This window comes from Maniola jurtina, chromosome 13, assembly GCF_905333055.1.
Source record: "Maniola jurtina chromosome 13, ilManJurt1.1, whole genome shotgun sequence".
Classification (NCBI taxonomy): Eukaryota; Metazoa; Arthropoda; class Insecta; order Lepidoptera; family Nymphalidae; genus Maniola; species Maniola jurtina.
In genome coordinates this window covers 8,416,541-8,435,153 of record NC_060041.1, presented here as the reverse complement: position 1 = coordinate 8,435,153, position 18,613 = coordinate 8,416,541, and the positions used below count along the sequence as shown (strand labels likewise).

Sequence of the window (18,613 nt, the reverse complement as noted above, 5' to 3'; positions counted from 1 at the left end):
ATTTACATCAATTGCGTACACGTGATACGTGTGTAGCGACGCGCGTAAACCCCTAACACACCGGGTTACGCATACACCACGCTTTACGCAAGCGGTGTGCCATGTTTCATACAGTTCCATACATTACAACGCAATGGTACGCGCTACGTCTACGCTTACGCAGCCTAGCCTGTGTGAACGAGCTATTATAGTCTATCGTGTAAGTTTTCAATTTAACGTAAAGACACTTGTCCGACACGATTGTCGGGCAAGTGTCTTAACGTTAACAACACATGGTTGATTAGCGAAAACCGAGTTGAGATAAAAAGTAGCCTACCTAGATATATTATGTTAATTCAGGTCATAAGCTATTCCAAATATTAGCCTGATAAAAAAACGGCGTGAAACACCTACACTAGAGTTAACCACCTAGCTGTCGTCAAAATGGTAAGCTTTCGCAAAATAACATTTTTTTAAGAAGAAAAACTTTCCGTTGACCTCTTTTACATTTTCAGTTTTCTATTTCCAACGCAGCGGCATAAAAAAAATATAGCATTTCTTTTTATTATTTTGGAGAAATTTAAGCTTTATGTCTATTATACTAAAGTTCGTTTTCGTATGCTAAGTATATTTATTAGGTACCATTATCACTCATTCAGCGTACACAATAATAGTACTTAGGTCATTCAGTAGAGTAGGCGATTTATGTCTGCTCAAAAAAGATGAATAATAATTAATTTTTTTAAACATTTTTCACAGAAAAACTAATGGGTAATACAGCTGAAAGGACTGCTTTGCCTTGCCTATTCAAATTTAAAACGGTCTTGTTAATATGCCGAGGTTATTTTTAGCTATCTTTAAGGAAAAATATTGCTCGCCGTCACGGCGATGCTTCTAAATTATTTAATAAGCCCAAAAAGTATACCAAACCGATAAGTGAATACATACAATATTTTATCATAATAATATTTGCATTTTCCATGTACCCACAACATATTATAACTCATGGGTACAGTAGGCACAACCCGTCTAAGACCCGTGTCCTGTTGTGGTTGTGCGCTGCCGCGCCGGCGCGCGATGGGTTGTTGTTGATGATGATGATGATTCTATTATAATTAAATAATATGTATTTGATGAACACTATCGATTCCGGGCCAATTATTTTATTAAGGTAAGTATTTGTTTCAATAAACTCATATTCAAAACTTTTAGGTCTTCTACTATAGGTACCTGACCTAGGTTCTAATAGTCTGACCTAGGTACCTACGTACCTAGGTCAGCTTGTGCACTTCTTGACCTTAACATCACTTTGGGGAGAGGATTCTTTTCTTTTTCGATTCTACTGAGAAGAACCGGCAAGAAACTCATAAGTTATTCTATTTCAAAACAAAATATTCTACCGTCGTTTTGCTAAAAAACCGGCCAAGTGCGAGTCAGACTCGCGCACTGAGGGTTCCATACTCGGGTATTTTTCCGACATTTTGCACGATAAATCAAAAACTATTATGCTTAAAAATTAATAAAAATCTGTTTTAGAATGTACAAGTAAATCCCTTTCATACGATATCCCATTTGGTATAGTAATTTTACTTTGCAAATTAAAACACATTTTGTTTTTTTTTTTCTGTGATGTTACCACATTCACGGTTTTCAGATTTATTCTTGAAAAAATTTAGCTTATAAATTGATCGAAAGGCTCATAGATAGTGTGGGTACCTACGTTCGTAACTGCACACTTAGTAGGTACCTCTGCTATCAAACCCCAAAGGATGGTGCGTTAACGTGTTACATTTTAGTCAGCGTCTTCACTTACTAGGTATCAGGTGAGCAGCTGTATAAATAAACCAGCATATACAATACATATTGAGCACATAGTTAAATTAAAAAAGTCATTATTTAAATACCTGCCAAAAACTACCTGCTTAAAATATACAACGTAACACTACTACTACTAGGTAGTAAAAGAAGGTGATAATAAAAAAAAAAGATTCCGACAAATTGAGAATCTCCTCCTTTTTTTGAAGTCGGTTAAAAAAAGAATACCCAGCTGAGTTTGTTGTGGGCTCTTATCAGACTTGGGCGCGTTTGGAACCCTCGTAGCTTTAGTTTTAAGATACGTAATTAATTAACACCACTATATCGTACAAATTAAACAATTTCGACCATCAAGAGGAATACAATTGTACCTACTATGAGTAAATGGTTTTGACTTAGACTTTGATTTCGACTTATTACCTACGCATACCTACGTTGATACGAAAATATATCTATCTAACTGCACTCTAAAAGAAAAACATTACGGTACTTTTTAAAAAATCCCTGTACTATAGGTACTTCCTTCAGTAGTTAGGCTATTTAGAAACTAAACATTTTTATTACAGGTAGGCTGCAGGTAACCTACTGACTGAAATACTAAAGAGTAACTAATTAAAAACCCAGTTATGACCAGATCTTGCAAGTTTCTTGGTCCACTTTTTATCAATTCGGCTAAGCGTACAATTGTTACACTGGTTCTGCAATTTTTTATTTCATCTACCTGCTAGGAATATCCACTAGTTTTAATATCTATTTCAAGGAGTTTTGTTCCGCAAAACGGTCTAAAATAAGGTGTTGACCGATCATGCTTTTTGTCTTAGGTACTATAAAATATTTGACGTGTGTATCTGTGTATCTGTCTGTGGCATCGAAGCTCCTAAACTAATAAACCAATTGTAATTTAGTTTTTTTTTTTTTTTTGATTGAAAGGTGGTGATCGAGAGTGTTCCTAGGCTATAATCCAAGAAAATCGGTTCAGCCGTTTGAAAGTTATCAGCTCTTTTCTAGTTACTGTAATCTTAACTTGTCGGTGGTGTTATAAATTTTTAATTTACACTTGTTACTGTGTCTATCAATTTTATTAATTAAAATAATTAGAATTACAGACCCATACAGATTCATCCAAGTAAAGACCACATTCAAATGCCAATTACACGTGATTTCAGTGACAGTTGGAAGGAAACCAACTATTTTCATTGTCATAAAATACCATCGCCGCGTCACGCGAGTCGTTTATCACGACTTCGCTTTTCATGACACATTTTACAAGATTGTAATACATATTACTTGCTTCTTAAGATCGAGGTGCCTACATTCTTTCAATAGGTAGGTACATTCCGTGGTTATATAACCACACGCAATGAGAAAATAAAAATAAGGACGTATGAATAGCTCCATCCTTATCCATCTTGTTGTGATATTGCTTTCTATCTCTCATCGTGACAGTGAATTTTCGTTTCTTGGAAAATTTACTTCGATTAATTATAAAAATTCATTACTATGTTACTAACTGATGAATTTCGTTATCTATACCTACTAAAGTAGATATACCTATTTACCTGCATCATAATATCTACATAGTCCATGAGATCTTTTGATTGATTCGCTGCTTTTAATTTGAATCGCTTTAAGGTCTTCGCACATTACACAGAGTCGACACCGACTTCAATCCAACTCGACTCACAGTAAAAATAGATAGATAATTTCTTTATTGCCACACAAAACATTTACACAAAACAAAACAAACAAAAAATAAAGTGCGCAAACGCGGTCTTATCACTTAAACTGATATCCTCCAGGCAACCCTTTTTAACTTTTTATGGACTTATAATAAAGCAGACAACGTAAGCTGCAAATAAAATTGTGTTCCTTTCTTTAATTCACAGCACATTTAAAAGGAAGTTTCAAAATTCAAAATCTTGTAATTTCATCATAAAGAAAAAGAACTACATACTTGTTCTGTGGTAATGAACAGTATACGGTATTTCTTACATTTCCATGCTTTACTGAGAGTTGAGTCGGAACTCGGAGTGGAGTCGGCGTCGAGCTTGTGTCATGTGCGAAGACCTTTATGGCGAATGAATCCATATGAATCTGTTCCAGCGAATTTATAACCTTGACCCTTGGTCTAACTCTATCAGACGAATCGAAGGTCAAGTTTCTATGCTCATTCTATCCTATCCATACTAATACTCAATAAATTCGACTAGTTGATGATGCCCGCGATTCATCCGCGTGGATTTAGGGCGTTTAAAAATCCCGTGGGAACTCTTTAATTTTCTGGAATAAAAGAATCTGGAATAAAAGTGTGAGTCTCCAGGATGCAAGCAATCCCCGTTCCTCATAAAAATCTAATCAACGGGCCTCTAAGAATCCTGTGGGAACTCTTTGATTTTCCGGGATAAATTGTAGACTATGTCGGTCCCCGGGATGAAAGCTGTGCTTACCCATCAAAATCAGTCAAGCGTGAAAAGCAGACAGACAGACACACTTTCGCTTTTATAATAATTTAATATTATGGATTTTAAATTAATTTTAATATTTATGAATTTAGATTAATTTTAATATTATGAATTTAGATTAGTATTAATATTATGAATTTTTAATATTATATTTTAATATATTTTTTTTTTAATATTATGGATTATAATTTATATCCGATACAAAGGAATGTATTCTGTGTACCTACCTATTATGTAAAACAGATGAGATGCTGATTGAATATCTGTGTCTATTGTTAAGAGGCAGTAACCGCGCCTAGATAGGTATCTACTAATACCCAGGTCTTACTTGCGATGGGATTCAACCATGCGTGAATAACTCTAGAACAAGCTCAATAGACAGCAAGGTTTTACTATTTCCACCAGGGATGTGCGAGGACCAGTAGCGAGGAATATAATATGTGAAATCCAGCAACAAGATCACTGTATTTCATAAAGCCTGCTTCTATATCTATACTAATATTATAAAGAGGAAACCTTTGTATTTTTGTATGTTTGTATTGAATAGGCTCAAAAACTACTGGACCGATTTCAAAATTTCTTTTACCATTACTTAGAGGGATTCTTCCGAATCCGTATAGGCTATATTTTATCCCGGAAAATAGATCCCGTGCGAAGCCGGGGCGGGTCGCTAGTACATAATACAACATGTATATAAAGCTGTATTAATTACCTGACTTCGCGTTTCTCAGCCTCTTCTTGACTAATATCTTCCTCTACAGAATAATCGAGGATCGACTTCACACCGAACGAGCGCAACCTGAAAACAATACAACACAAAATCTAGATCACAAGAAATCACAATAATATGGTCATATGCACTATTTATTATACCTACCGAATAACCAAACAATTCACACACCAGTAACAAAAATATTTGAAACCTCTACTCTAGTACCTACACAAGAATTCCGTAATCTACATCCACAGCTCCGCATTGATTTTTCCAATTTAATGAGTAGGTGTGACGTAACGATACGATTTTGCCAATTGATAAGTTCAAATTCAAATTCAAAATATTTTTATTCAATTAGACTTTTACAAGTTCTTTTGAATCGTCAAACGCATCTACCACTGGTTCGGAATGCCTTTCCTACCGAGAAGAACCAGCAAGAAACTCGGCGGTTGCTCTTTTCAAAGATTTGATATACAATATTATGCCATGTATAAGTTTTAGTTTTCTAGAGCGGTGCCGATCACAGATGACAGTGATGATGATGATGAGTAGAGGTATAATTATAATAGATTTATCATGGATTGACGTCACTGAAACGTTGTCTATCAGAAGATGACGTGGTTTCCTAGAAAGTTTCCGACGTTACAGTATCAAAAACTATCGAAAAACTCTCCATTGCCAACGCTATACCTACTCGTACCTACTAGGAAACCAGAGCTAAGGGTAAAAGCTAAGACACACGTGGCCCCAGCCCTATTTAACTGAAGAGCCTAGGTACCAAATCAAAGCAATTAATGCTACACGTCTGCCCACATGAGTCAAGCCTAGAATTGACGCTGACACCTTGGGACCCCAGTCGTTGGGGTCCCAAGGTGCTGAAATGGCGATCTTGCACCGAAAAGCGCAGCGTTAAATGATCCCTCACTAGGTGGGCAGACGACATCAAGCGAGCCACAGGGAGCCGCTCACAGAACAAATATTTTAAATCTGTGGAGCCGCTGGATTCAGGCGGCGCAGGATTGTACCTCGTGGAAGCCTTTACAAGAGACCAATATCCAGCAGTGGACGTCTTGACAATGATATGATGATAATGGTTTGTTGAATTAGGTTCCTGTTTGAAATAATACCTGTCAATAGTAGGCTTGATTTTAATCTGGTCTTCGCCGGCGACGAACTGCCCGTAGAACGTTGCCTTCATGATAACTTCAAAGAGCCTCTGACCCACCACTTGCCGCAGTCTCTTCATCAACTGTGTACAATAGAAACATAATATTCAAATTCAAAATATTTTTATTCAATTGGACTTTTACAAGTACTTTTGAATCGTCAAAAGCATCTACCACTGGCTCGGAATGCCTTTCCTACCGAGAAGAACCAGCGAGAAACTCGGCGGTTGCTATAATAGGTGGTTAATAGATAAAGTTGAGATCCCAAGGGTCTGGAGCAACCCTGCGTCAATAACGCTTAGCTTTGGCAGACTCCCACTTGAGAAACTAATCAAGTGAAACGCTGAAAGCCGTCGACAAACGACTCAAGGCCGTGTAACGTGGAAATCTTTGAAAAAACTTATGTCTAGCATTTATAACTATTGGAAAAAACGGTCGTACTTTCTATACTTATGCAAGTAGATAGATAAATTAATGAATTGTTTTTACATCAACACAAAACAAGTGTAAATTAAAAATTTATAACACCCCCGACAAGTGAAGGTGAAGGGAAGTGAAGGTAAGGTAAGAACTAGAAAAGAGCTGATAACTTTCAAACGGCTGAACCGATTTTCTTGGATTATAGCTAAGAACACTCTCGATCAAGCCACCTTTCAAACAAAAAAAACTAAATTAAAATCGGTTCATTAGTTTAGGAGCTACGATGCCACAGACAGATACACAGATACACACGTCAAACTTATAACACCCCTCTTTTTGGGTCGGGGGTTAAAAATATATAAAAGTAAAACAAAATGACAAGAATAGAAGTACAATTTGGTTGCCTTAAATCGCCTTGAAGCGATCTCTGGCAAGTGGCAGGCTTCAGTGAACAATATTCTATATCTATCGATGCTGCCAGACAACCACGTTGCAGGGGTTGTAAATTGTAATGACTAGTGGGAAAGGATATCGATTGTGCAAGTGATAGGTAGACCGCTAGAAATGAATTATTCAAATGTCCTAGAGGTATTTTTCCATAAACTCTGGTCCCTAAAAAACGATTTCTCTAATAATTAAGTAATTTTTTGGACATTTATGGCACTTTAGAATAATGATTGGTGATACGAGTACATTTCCTAAGAAAATCGATAATTATTCGTAGTGTCGAGAATGATCGATTTTCAAGAATCGATGGAAGTTCCATCAAGTAAGTTATAGACTAAGCACATATTCTGTTCCATCATGGAACATACTTATTTGCAAGGAATTTCAAAGACAATCGTAGGTACGTATTATTATTTTATATGCTTAGTTTTATGCTTTAGTAGACCGTACATCCGTGTGGTATCGCGACCGACCTAGCTAAGTGACTATAGTATTAAAGATAAGTATTTGTTTAATTTTATGTAGAAGCTTGTAGAAGTTGGTTCCTCCTAATTATCCCTAACTTACAAGAAGATGAAAAATAAGTACGTCAATCATTTCAGTACAACTACATGCAGATAGGGGGAAGTAATTTCCAACGACGTCAAATTATTATCGTGGAAAATCTCATACAAAGTGTTTCTATTCTATTAATAGAAGACTCTCGCTGATCGGAACTAATGTAGGCAAAATGTGACGCAAACATTTCAGTTATTCCTGACTGAGATCAATGTACTTGATAAAGTTCAGCACGAGCTTATTGTATTTGCCAAATCATTTAGTTACAGCCACAGAACTCCAAATATATATCTAAATCATAATATTTTATCTACCCTACATTCTACTGTCTACAATCATAATGAAAACAATAAGTGTCAAAAAAATATCTGTGTAAAGCACTGCCTCCCGCAAAAATAACTTAAAGCTAAACCCCGTATTTGAGATGCGGGTAACCCGTAAATCAAGTAGTGGCAGGTGGCACCCCTAGCTAGAAGTTAGAACATCGCAATAAACCGTGTATCTATCTATCTGTGGCATCGTAGCTCCTAAACGAATGAAACGATTTTGACTTAGTCTTTTTTGTTTGAAAGATGGCGTGATTGACTGTTTTTAGCAGTAAGTAAATATGTTATAAGGTATTTATAGCCCTTTAATATAATATAAATAGTAGGTCAGGTTTTTATCCAAGCGTTCGTTGCGTTCAGTGAAATACTTAATATGTATTTTTAAGCTGATCAGCTAGTATTTAAATAAAAGCTGCTTCTGGAACTTTGATAACAGTAGATATATGCAAAAATAAACTTTTTATCCTATGACAAATGGAGATCATAGATTCTCTTATCCACGTGGTTTACTGGAAAATACCAAAAAATCTATTTTTGCGGCGCTAAAGAAAATACTTTTTATCTTTCTAATCAATCAAAATATCAAAATTTGAGACATTGCCGCTGCGTGAATTCAATGTAGTACTAAGAATAAGTAACATTATTATTTAAGAACAGAAATAGCTTGCATCCCAGGAATAGATATATGCTACTTTTTAATCCCGGAAAAACAAAATGTTCCCAATCCAGTCGTTGCTTACGCCAATTTTAGCCAAAATTCAGACCTTATCAACTCGTATTTCGGCTATAGGTACTTACATATATTTTTTACTACTGCATTAGAAACTGGTTATCACCAGTTCGGAGACACGTGTAGTTTTTTTTTGCAATTCAGATCACGTTCTAGACACCTGACAAAGCGTAAGAAAAAATTGTCTCGAACACACGGACCGGAAAGTTTCGTGCGCTTATTTAATTAACTTGACGCTAATATGCAGATAATATCTATCGAATCACGATTTTGAATTTGTCTTGAATATTAAGATGATGAACATAGCAAACTAACCTTAGTATTTATAGCCAAATTGGTTGAGGAATACCCATCGACAAGGTACCTACTTTAAGGTGCTGTCGAGTAGGTAAATTACAATTTACCTACAATCGATGCCCAATAATATAATTACCTACCTATAACACATAATATAGCCCGACCTATCAATTTAATTTCAACGATGTATAACTACAGCTCGAATCTTTGATGCAAATATATTATGTCAAATTGTCATTATTATAACGCGATAATCTTGCTATACCTCTATACCTATTCGATTCCTATTTAATAGGTACAAGTGTAAATTAAAAATTTATAACACCCCCGACAAGTGAAGGTTACAGTAACTAGAAAAGAGCTGATAACTTTCAAACGGTTGAACCGATTTTCTTGGATTATAGCTAAGAACACTCTCGATCAAGCCACCTTTCAAACAAAAGAAAAACTGTAGAGGCGTTGGACCAGCCGCACGTTGGATCGCCAATTTGTAGAGGCGTTGGACCAGCCGCACGTTGGATCGCCAATTTGTAGAGGAGGTTAGGCAGGCGATGAAGAAAACACGAGGTCGAACTAGACGGAAACTATATATTGGTTCACCACTTAGTTTAGGTACAATCTTATAGTTTGACACTCCGTAGGCTTCCAAAACGCCCTGTTCCAGCAGATGTGGATGCAGGAGTTCGTGCCACCTATGAAGGTTGGTAGGTTTCCGGAACGCCCCGTCCCAGCAGATGTGGATGCAGGGGTTCGTGCCACCTATGTCGTTGGTACTACTGAAACTAGCGTTTAACTCTGTCCCAACAGATGTGGATGCAGAGTTCGTAACTCGTTTGAGTACCGAGCGAAGGAATTCAGAACTGACTCGGAATTCATTACGAATTGATTAGAATTGCTTTTGAATTGTTTGGATTGATTTTACAAACATATGCTAGCCGATATATACAACTGACCCGCGGCTCACGGTAACGCGAAGTACCGGGTAACTAGCGCCATCTAGTTATCGGGTCGAGTACTGAAATCGGTGTTACAGTCTCCCCCTCTGTCTGCGAAGTCGTCCCGACGAGAGAGACAGGAAGTTGATTGTACGTAGTCGTTCTTTGGAGATCTTTCTCGATGGCATCGAGGAATTGTCGTTGTTAGCCTTGGTAAGAAATTATTCGCGTCCATCCAATCTCTTAAATCTTCGTTCACTCTTTGTGTTATCAAAGTGCTTATCCACCCTTCCCCTGCACTGAAACTGCTCCAAGGACAAAGTAGCTTGCTTCCCATTAGGATTGAACACGTTTTCGTTCTTGGTAAGAAAAAATTTGGGTGCGTCGCTATAATTTTCCAGCTTTCCATAGCATCTTCATATAGAGCATCTAGTACAGGATAATAATCATCAAAAAGTTCAAAGTGTTTCCTCTTCAGTGGGCTGAGTGTCAAAGAGATGAGCGGACTATAAGGTTAGTCTGACAGCGTATTGGTCTGACTGTCTTCATGAAGCGAAGGCGAAGATACTGGTTCCATTCTAACAGAACGCATAGTGACAACACTGACATTAAAGTAGTTCAGAAACTCTCTTCACAGAGTTCAAAGATGTTGTGTGGATCCACGTCCACGGAGATCCACGTTTCGTCAAAGACCTGCTCGTCGTCCTTCATAAGTCGCCTGTAGTCGCGTCGGCCGTTGCGTCGGATCGGCCACCAGTTGGAGCGCCAATTTGTAGAGGCGTTGGACCAGCCGCACGTTGGATCGCCAATTTGTAGAGGCGTTGGACCAGCCGCACGTTGGATCGCCAATTTGTAGAGGAGGTTAGGCAGGCGATGAAGAAAACACGAGGTCGAACTAGACGGAAACTATATATTGGTTCACCACTTAGTTTAGGTACAATCTTATAGTTTGACACTCCGTAGGCTTCCAAAACGCCCTGTTCCAGCAGATGTGGATGCAGGAGTTCGTGCCACCTATGAAGGTTGGTAGGTTTCCGGAACGCCCCGTCCCAGCAGATGTGGATGCAGGGGTTCGTGCCACCTATGTCGTTGGTACTACTGAAACTAGCGTTTAACTCTGTCCCAACAGATGTGGATGCAGAGTTCGTAACTCGTTTGAGTACCGAGCGAAGGAATTCAGAACTGACTCGGAATTCATTACGAATTGATTAGAATTGCTTTTGAATTGTTTGGATTGATTTTACAAACATATGCTAGCCGATATATACAACTGACTCGCGGCTCACGGTAACGCGAAGTACCGGGTAACTAGCGCCATCTAGTTATCGGGTCGAGTACTGAAATCGGTGTTACAAAACTAAATTAAAATCGGTTCATTAGTTTAGCAGCTACGATGCCACAGACAGATACACAGATACACACGTCAAACTTATAACACTCCTCTTTTTGGGTCGGGGGGTTAAAAACAGCTAGGTGTGATTCAAATTAGTCTAATCAGAAACGAAGCCATGGACCACTCTCCACTATCCAGCTGGAGAATTATGTAAATGTATGTATATTATTAGAGATGCAGTTTACAAAAAAATTCAGCCTAGACGACTTTTTTATCAGGCTTCAGCTTAATAAGTACCATAATCTAATTGCTATTTATAACTCACTGCTATGCTGCTATGTTATCATTTTATCACTTATCATTCACAATTTGTCACGGCAACAAACAATGGGGAAGATTGAGGTAGTTTGAAGCAGAAACATCTAAAGCCTCGTTCAGGGAGACGCAGGGCGTTGCTCGGCGCGTCGCGGCAAATGAAACTTAAAAGCTAACTCAAGGAACCAAAAGCTTAATTTCCTGTAATCCGCTGAAACAAACAAATCTGTATGGTGCAACATGCAGCCTGCGATATGCACCACCCACCCTCCCACTGCTAAACATGCAGGAAAAGCCAGCATATCATGGACTTCCGCAAAATAACGCCTGCTTCTATACAAAATTAATTATTAAGCGAAATCTTTGCCAAATCAAATATAATATCATGCTTGGGAGTCGGGATGAGTTAACGGTGTGGATTTAGGTTCTTTAAAATCCCGTGGGAACTCATTGATTTTCTGGAACCAAAAAGTAGCCTATCCCTTCCCCGGGAATCAAGCTATCTTTGTACGAAATTTCATCAAAATCGGTTTACCGTGAAATGTTACCAGATAGACATACTTTTGTAGGTATAATGTATTATGTGAATTTTTTTTTTTAAATATTACAATAAAACTCAAAGCTAGCCTTATCTAATTACTATACAAATCATGCCCGCGTGGAATGGTGCCAAGAATACTGGCTGCATTTCCGCGCTGGACAGCCAGGCTGATCCGTCTATTTGGCGATGTGTATTTGTATTAGTATAATATAGTATGGATTGCTGAAAAGTGGTAGAGCACGTGGCGGATACCACCGCGGGCGCTGCAGATGAAGGTGCAGGGTGGATAATTGGGGTGCAGACTTGCTCGTGTGCCACTGCAGGCACCGCAGCTGGTATCGCTGCGAGTGCCGCCACCCGCTTCCCCATGAGTGGAATAACCGCAAGACGCGCCGCGTCGCGATTTACAACACCGCGCAACGGCCCGGGTCTCCCTGAACAAGGCCTAAAGTTTGGTTTACTGGGGTGTTCGCCAGATTTATTTGAGTGTTTTATAATAACTGATAAGATAAATGTTTCAATGAATGAACTGAGGGCCATGTGTATGTAAGTAAGTATTACCTATTATTTACTAGATACTGAATTTATGATACACTTGTTTCCTGCTGGTTCTTCTCGGTAGGAAAAGCATTCGGTAGGTCAGTGCTAAGTAGATATTATGCTTTTGACGATTCAAAAGTACCTACGTAAAAGTTTAATTGAATAAAATATTTTGATTTTCGAATTTTGAATATTGACTTGTTTGTTTTATTGATGACCAATTTATTGGTTGCGAACTGCGAAACAACGTCTAGTGTCTAGAATCTGGATGGTAACTCACTAATATTACCGTGAAAGGACCACAGACCACAGTATTTACTCTATGCCCTTAATCAGTTTCTAGGCGGCAACGCACTTGACTAACTAGGTACTAAATCATTTGGCATTACGACTTTGTTGTACATTCGTTTGGAAGAAGCTAAATAAGTTTCGGGGAATGGTCAAGGGCAGTATCGGAGTGAACTAGACTGAGGGAACTCTCGTTTTGATCCTGAATCGACGATATCACACTAATATTATAAAGGCGAAAGTTTGTATGTGTGTGTGTGTGTATGTGTGTGTGTATGTTTGTTACTCCTTCACGCAAAAACTACTGGACGGATTTGGCTGAAATTCAGAATGGAGATAGATAATATCCTGGATTAGCACATAGGCTACTTTTTATCCCGGAAAACCAAAGAGTTCCCACGGGATTTCGAAAAACCTAAATCCACGCGGACGAAGTCGCGGGCTTCAGCTAGTGTCAAATATTAGTCTATTTTGACGTAAAATCAAAGAAAAATAGAGCTACTTTAGGGCTACCTGCGTCAAATGTGCTAACATTTGACGCCTGCCAGTGACGTCGATGCCTCGACGTTATGTTAGAAGTTCCCTGTCGTGAACTGTGTTTGTAAATTAAAGGGTTTGACTTTAAAATTACGTTTTAATAAGATTAATTACAAACTGAATGTTAATATCAAAAGCGCACGAGCTAAATAATCAAAGATTTGTTAGTTAATCTTACAAGCTATAGTCACAGTTTTACGATAAAACTGTGCTATAGTCGTCTCTTGCAGAGAGACGAGCTGTTCGCAGAATCGATAGCGGTTTAGCTGATTCAACGTTCACCGCCACCCGTACTGTCTCTAAGCCGAGAACTGGCGTCGTTTCGTTAGGCAAGGAGCTGCTTATAGCATAGCTAGCTGTACAACGGACACCTACGTCAAGTGCGGAAAAGAAACCCAGGAAGACAAGAAAATATAACTAGCTAAAGCTATTCACCAACTCGATCAGAGCCTAGTTCAATAAATAATAAGCCTGTATTATAAGGTAAACCAAATCATACATAATATGACCGTTACAATTATAAACTATACCAAGTGGGGAATCATATGAAAAGGGCTTCACCTGTACATTCTAAAACGGGGTTTTATGCGTAATAGCTTTTGATTTATCGTGCAAGATGTCGGAAAAATTACCCGAGTACGGAACCCTCAGTGTGCTAGTCTGACTCGCACTTGGCCGGTTTTTATGACTTTCAAACATGTTTGAGTTCCACCCGTTTGAAAAGAAAGATAACAGTAAGTAGGTAGGTATATACTTTTACAAATAAAAGGCGAATGAACTGCCGACTTCAGCTCAAGGCAAAAAATTAGTTCATTATTGACATAATATATTCTTAACCTGACCCAGTACCTGACTAGACTCATAATAATTTATTATCAACGAATAAATATATAGTTAACGGTAGTTTTTTTTTTAAATTTGAAACGTAGTCTAACATAGTATAATGAGTTGACTAATGAGATTTTCCAGAGGACTGTCCGTCACTCGCTTCATACCAACGTAGTATAGTTCTCATTAGAATATGAACCAATCAAATTCGATGTAACTTTGTAGACAACTTCTAGAATTAAGTGTAATCTAGTCTGTGGTTAGTCAGTTTCCATAAAAATAAATACTAGTTATAATATAATATATAATATAATATATAATATAATTATATGGGCTAAAAAGATTGAAGTACTTAGTAAATTCTTGAAACCGTGTAACTTTCAAACTGAATATTTTAACGACAATCTTAATAGGTATAGATATTAACTCAGTTCGTATCCACCACATTTCATTGAGTTTGATTGATTGATATTCAAACGAGAGCTACGTTGCTTGAAGCGCACGAAGCGCATTACAAATTCTGGACAAATGAGATAAAAGATGCACTGTGCTCAAGATAATGGTGATTTTATTAAAAATAAGAACGTCTTACCAGTTTTATCACTGGTTTGTTCCTAACCGGCTGCTTATATTATCGGATAGCAGTTAAGATGGCTTTATGTAAAAACTGGTAGTCTGTCTCATATGGGTTCGAGCAAAACCTTGTCAAACACTCGTTATAGGTAAGTTGAATAGGTACGGAGGTAGATCATGGCATGGCCGGCATATTACAAGTATATCGAATGATTGACCTTGCGCTTGGGCACTGTTTACACGTACATCTTGATGACAAAAATTAATAACTTGAGTTACTACCTACCTATCTGTATGTAGGTATAGACATACAGGTACTTAAGTTAATTAATTAAACAGCGGCTGCGCCCTCCTACATATTGGACCTCCATCTTCATGTATATTATAAGTACCTCCGTATTCTTGCTTTATCTATGATATTGGTGTAGAAAAAATTAGGTAGTAAGTATTGATTCTTTCTAGACTTCGTCTGTGTTGGTGTTAGCTGGCGGGCGTGCTCTGCCCTTTTGGAGTGTTTTTTTTTTGTTAAAACTGACTGGAAAGCGCTCTAAGGGGGTGCCGTGCGTATGTCAGCGAGCGCCGGCACAGACGGGGTCCATACTTGTATAGTTTAACTAACTTATTACAAATAACTACCAACTTGACATTGGCTAATCTTTGTAAAGCCAGACGAGAGAGAGATTCTTTCTAATAACAACATTCCTGACTTTAAAAACGATGCAGGTAAGTACCTACTTAGTAGGCACTGAGATGTATAGTCATACCCTGTACTAATAAAAAGTAAATATGCTAATGAATTTAGAAAAACAGTTATAAGGCTGTTAAGTCAATAAGTAGGTATCTTGTTAAATACGTAAGTTATTGATATATACCTCGTATTGTCGTGTGCATAATTATAGGTACCTATCTGTCTGTAGTAACGTGATAAGAGGCAATTGAGTTACTGAATGAATCAGATTCACTACTACGTTGACATAACAGTACCTATTTAATTAATAAGATAAGAAGGACTTACGTACAGACCTACCTTAGTACTCGTATACCTAGATATTAATTCATCAATCTTATATTTAGCAGGTAGGTAGGCCTACTATTTCCTGAAAGACGATCTTTCCTACCTTTTCAGATCTAGTTTCCTAAAAACGATTTTGACAAAAAGCTCAGAGTCATCCAATTAGTCTCGTAGTTAATAACTGAGCAACAATATTTTTATGGGTGTATAAATATTTAAAAAAAAAACTAAAATACCTACCCTAAGAATTGCGTTAGATACAAGTCGGCTATTTTCCCCAATATGCTACCTGATAGGTTCCTACCTGCCTACTTTACATAAGGGAAATCCATACATTTTCCTACTCCTGAAGTGGTTAGGTATCGGTAATTTCAGTAGTTGAGTGACAAATCAAAGTAACAAAATATTTAAAGTACCTACTTTACCTAGGTACCTATACTTACCATCCATTAAGTATAAGTATAAATCTAACCGTGGTACTTATGATTGTTTTTTATAGCTACTAATTAATATATACGTCCATGATACTAATTTATACAAGTGTAAATTAAAAATTTATAACACCCCCGACAAGTGAAGGTTACAGTAACAGAAAAGAACTGATAACTTTCAAACGGCTGAACCGATTTTCTTGGATTATAGCTAAGAACACTCTCGATCAAGCCACCTTTCAAACAAAAAAAAACTAAATTAAAATCGGTTCATTCGTTTAGGCGCTACGATGCCACAGACAGATACACAGATACACACGGCAAACTTATAACACCCCTCTTTTTGGGTCGGGGGTTAAAAAAGGTTCAAGTAAATATACCGATCTACCCATAGACTTACAATTTTTTCGCTACGGATCTACCAATCTAAACCGTTAGTAAAACTGACTTTGTAAAGTCCACCTCAACGCAACTTTGCAGCTTCCAGCGTAATTAATAAAGTAAAACTGGCAGGTTGACTTTGACTAGATACACTATGCGTTTCGGATTTTTTAGGATCAGTCCCCGAACTCAAGACTTGTACAAAAAGTATAGGTAGCGTAGGTAGGTAGGTAGTATAGGTAGAGATTAGCTTGTAAATCGGCATCGTAACCATATCAGTAGTTTTTTAGCTAAGCTTATTAACTGTTTACTTTATAGTTATACTACCTATTACTTATACAAATACTTGTAGGCGAGTATTTGTAAAAAGGGGTTAGTAATTATTCAAAAAAAATGGTTTAGTAAAATATAGACCCTCCGTAATCACTTACTTGAAAGTAATCGTAGGTTATTAAAGTTTTGCTATACTTAAACCATACGTATAATTGAGTAGATTATAATAATAATCCGTTTTACTCTTAAGTTTTTTTGAAAGCATCTCTAAATTATTTTTTAAAGTAGGTATAAAGAACCGATTAATTTTTATTTATTATTACATAAGTGTACAGACTAGTAGACTATTGGTTAGTTTTAAGTCTAACTGTGTTAACTGAAGCACAGAGAACCAACAGCGCATGCGCGCTCTTCTCCCTAACAAGTCGAAAATCCATTTTTTCATTCATGCCATTTTAAGCACTAGATAAGAACACCGGTTTCCTTAAGAGCGATGCAATCGGATTTAGAGCTCAATTTAGTCTGTGCAGTTTGAAATCAACTCTTTACGAAACTAGTGAACCGACGACCATTAACAAGCCGATCTGCTTGTGACGTAACCGGTCTTTTGAAGTGATGTATTTCGAAGAATGGCATGCTCTAAAACAAAATTTACAGCTGAGATTACATAAAACAATTCAAGTTTAACGTGACGAAGCACGTGCATTATGTCTGGGAACCTTGAGACATCAGTCAACGTTGTCTGACGTTGCCGAATAATATTCAAGGTCTACCGTCTCAGTTAATTTTAGTCATCCCTGGTCGTTACTACACAGAAGTCGGATCCTTAGCCCACGTTACATAAGACTTCAGCTGTTTATCGATTTACTCACCATGTCATTGTTCTCGACAATCCAGTTGAATGAGCATATTTGGTAGACGAGGTACGCCCGGATTAGTTCGCTCGTTTTTTTGCTCTTAAACGCGTCTTTGGGGCTGTTGAAGGTTAGGTCGAGTTCGTCACGGGTCGGTGGCGGCGTGGACAGCATCCGGACGCCTCGGGGCGCGTTCACAGCCAGCCGACGAAGCAGAGCCATGGTTGAAGCTCCGCACACTGTTTACTTGAATCACACGCGCTCGTCCGCCGCCGCTAGCAACTGACAACTGTCTGACACTCTGACACTAAAGTACTGAACACAGACGCACCGGCGTTCGATACCACGACTGAGTGCGCGCGCATACGTTCCAATTATAAATCCCACGGAGGTGTGTCTCAGATTTGAACCGCGATTGGCCGGATTTTTGCCGGCCAGCATGCATTGCAAGTTTTCTGTATTAAACGTCATTTCATGCACCAAGATACGGAGATGGAGTTGAACTCGGTCGTTGACTGTTCGTTAACTCATCCCCAATACGATACATCGCCCGTTCCTTTACTAAATTGTATAATGTGAAACTTCGTGGCAGCTGAATTCTGTGAGCAATGTACTGTTATAAACGCATTAAACCGTTGCAAGCTGCCTGAAACATTACGTAACCAAGAAAATATCGCATTATTACGTCGATAAACGTACCGTGCCCCTGACTAAGACACTGATTTTATATTTATCCAGAGAAGGTCAGGGAAGACTGGTAAATTATTTGATGAAAGTCATTTTGAGAGTTATCTTTTCAGATCGATATCTAATCTTAATTCTCAGTTAGATACCTACAAAATTTCCAATCTAATATC

The 18,613-nt window shown here is 37.9% G+C and overlaps 1 protein-coding gene across 1 annotated transcript in view; it reads right to left on the bottom strand.

Moving 5' to 3' along the window:
* LOC123871282 (proline dehydrogenase 1, mitochondrial) overlaps positions 1-18,116 on the bottom strand; it is a 31,633-nt gene extending 13,517 nt beyond the window's left edge. The window contains exons 1-3 of the mRNA XM_045914997.1: positions 17,775-18,116; positions 6,099-6,220; positions 4,969-5,055 (exon numbers count right to left, since the gene is read on the bottom strand). Of these exons, the coding sequence (XP_045770953.1) occupies positions 4,969-5,055; positions 6,099-6,220; positions 17,775-17,978 (413 nt within the window). The 5' untranslated portion in view covers positions 17,979-18,116. The remainder of the gene's footprint in view (positions 1-4,968; positions 5,056-6,098; positions 6,221-17,774) is intronic.
* Between the last annotated feature and the right edge of the window lie 497 nt (positions 18,117-18,613).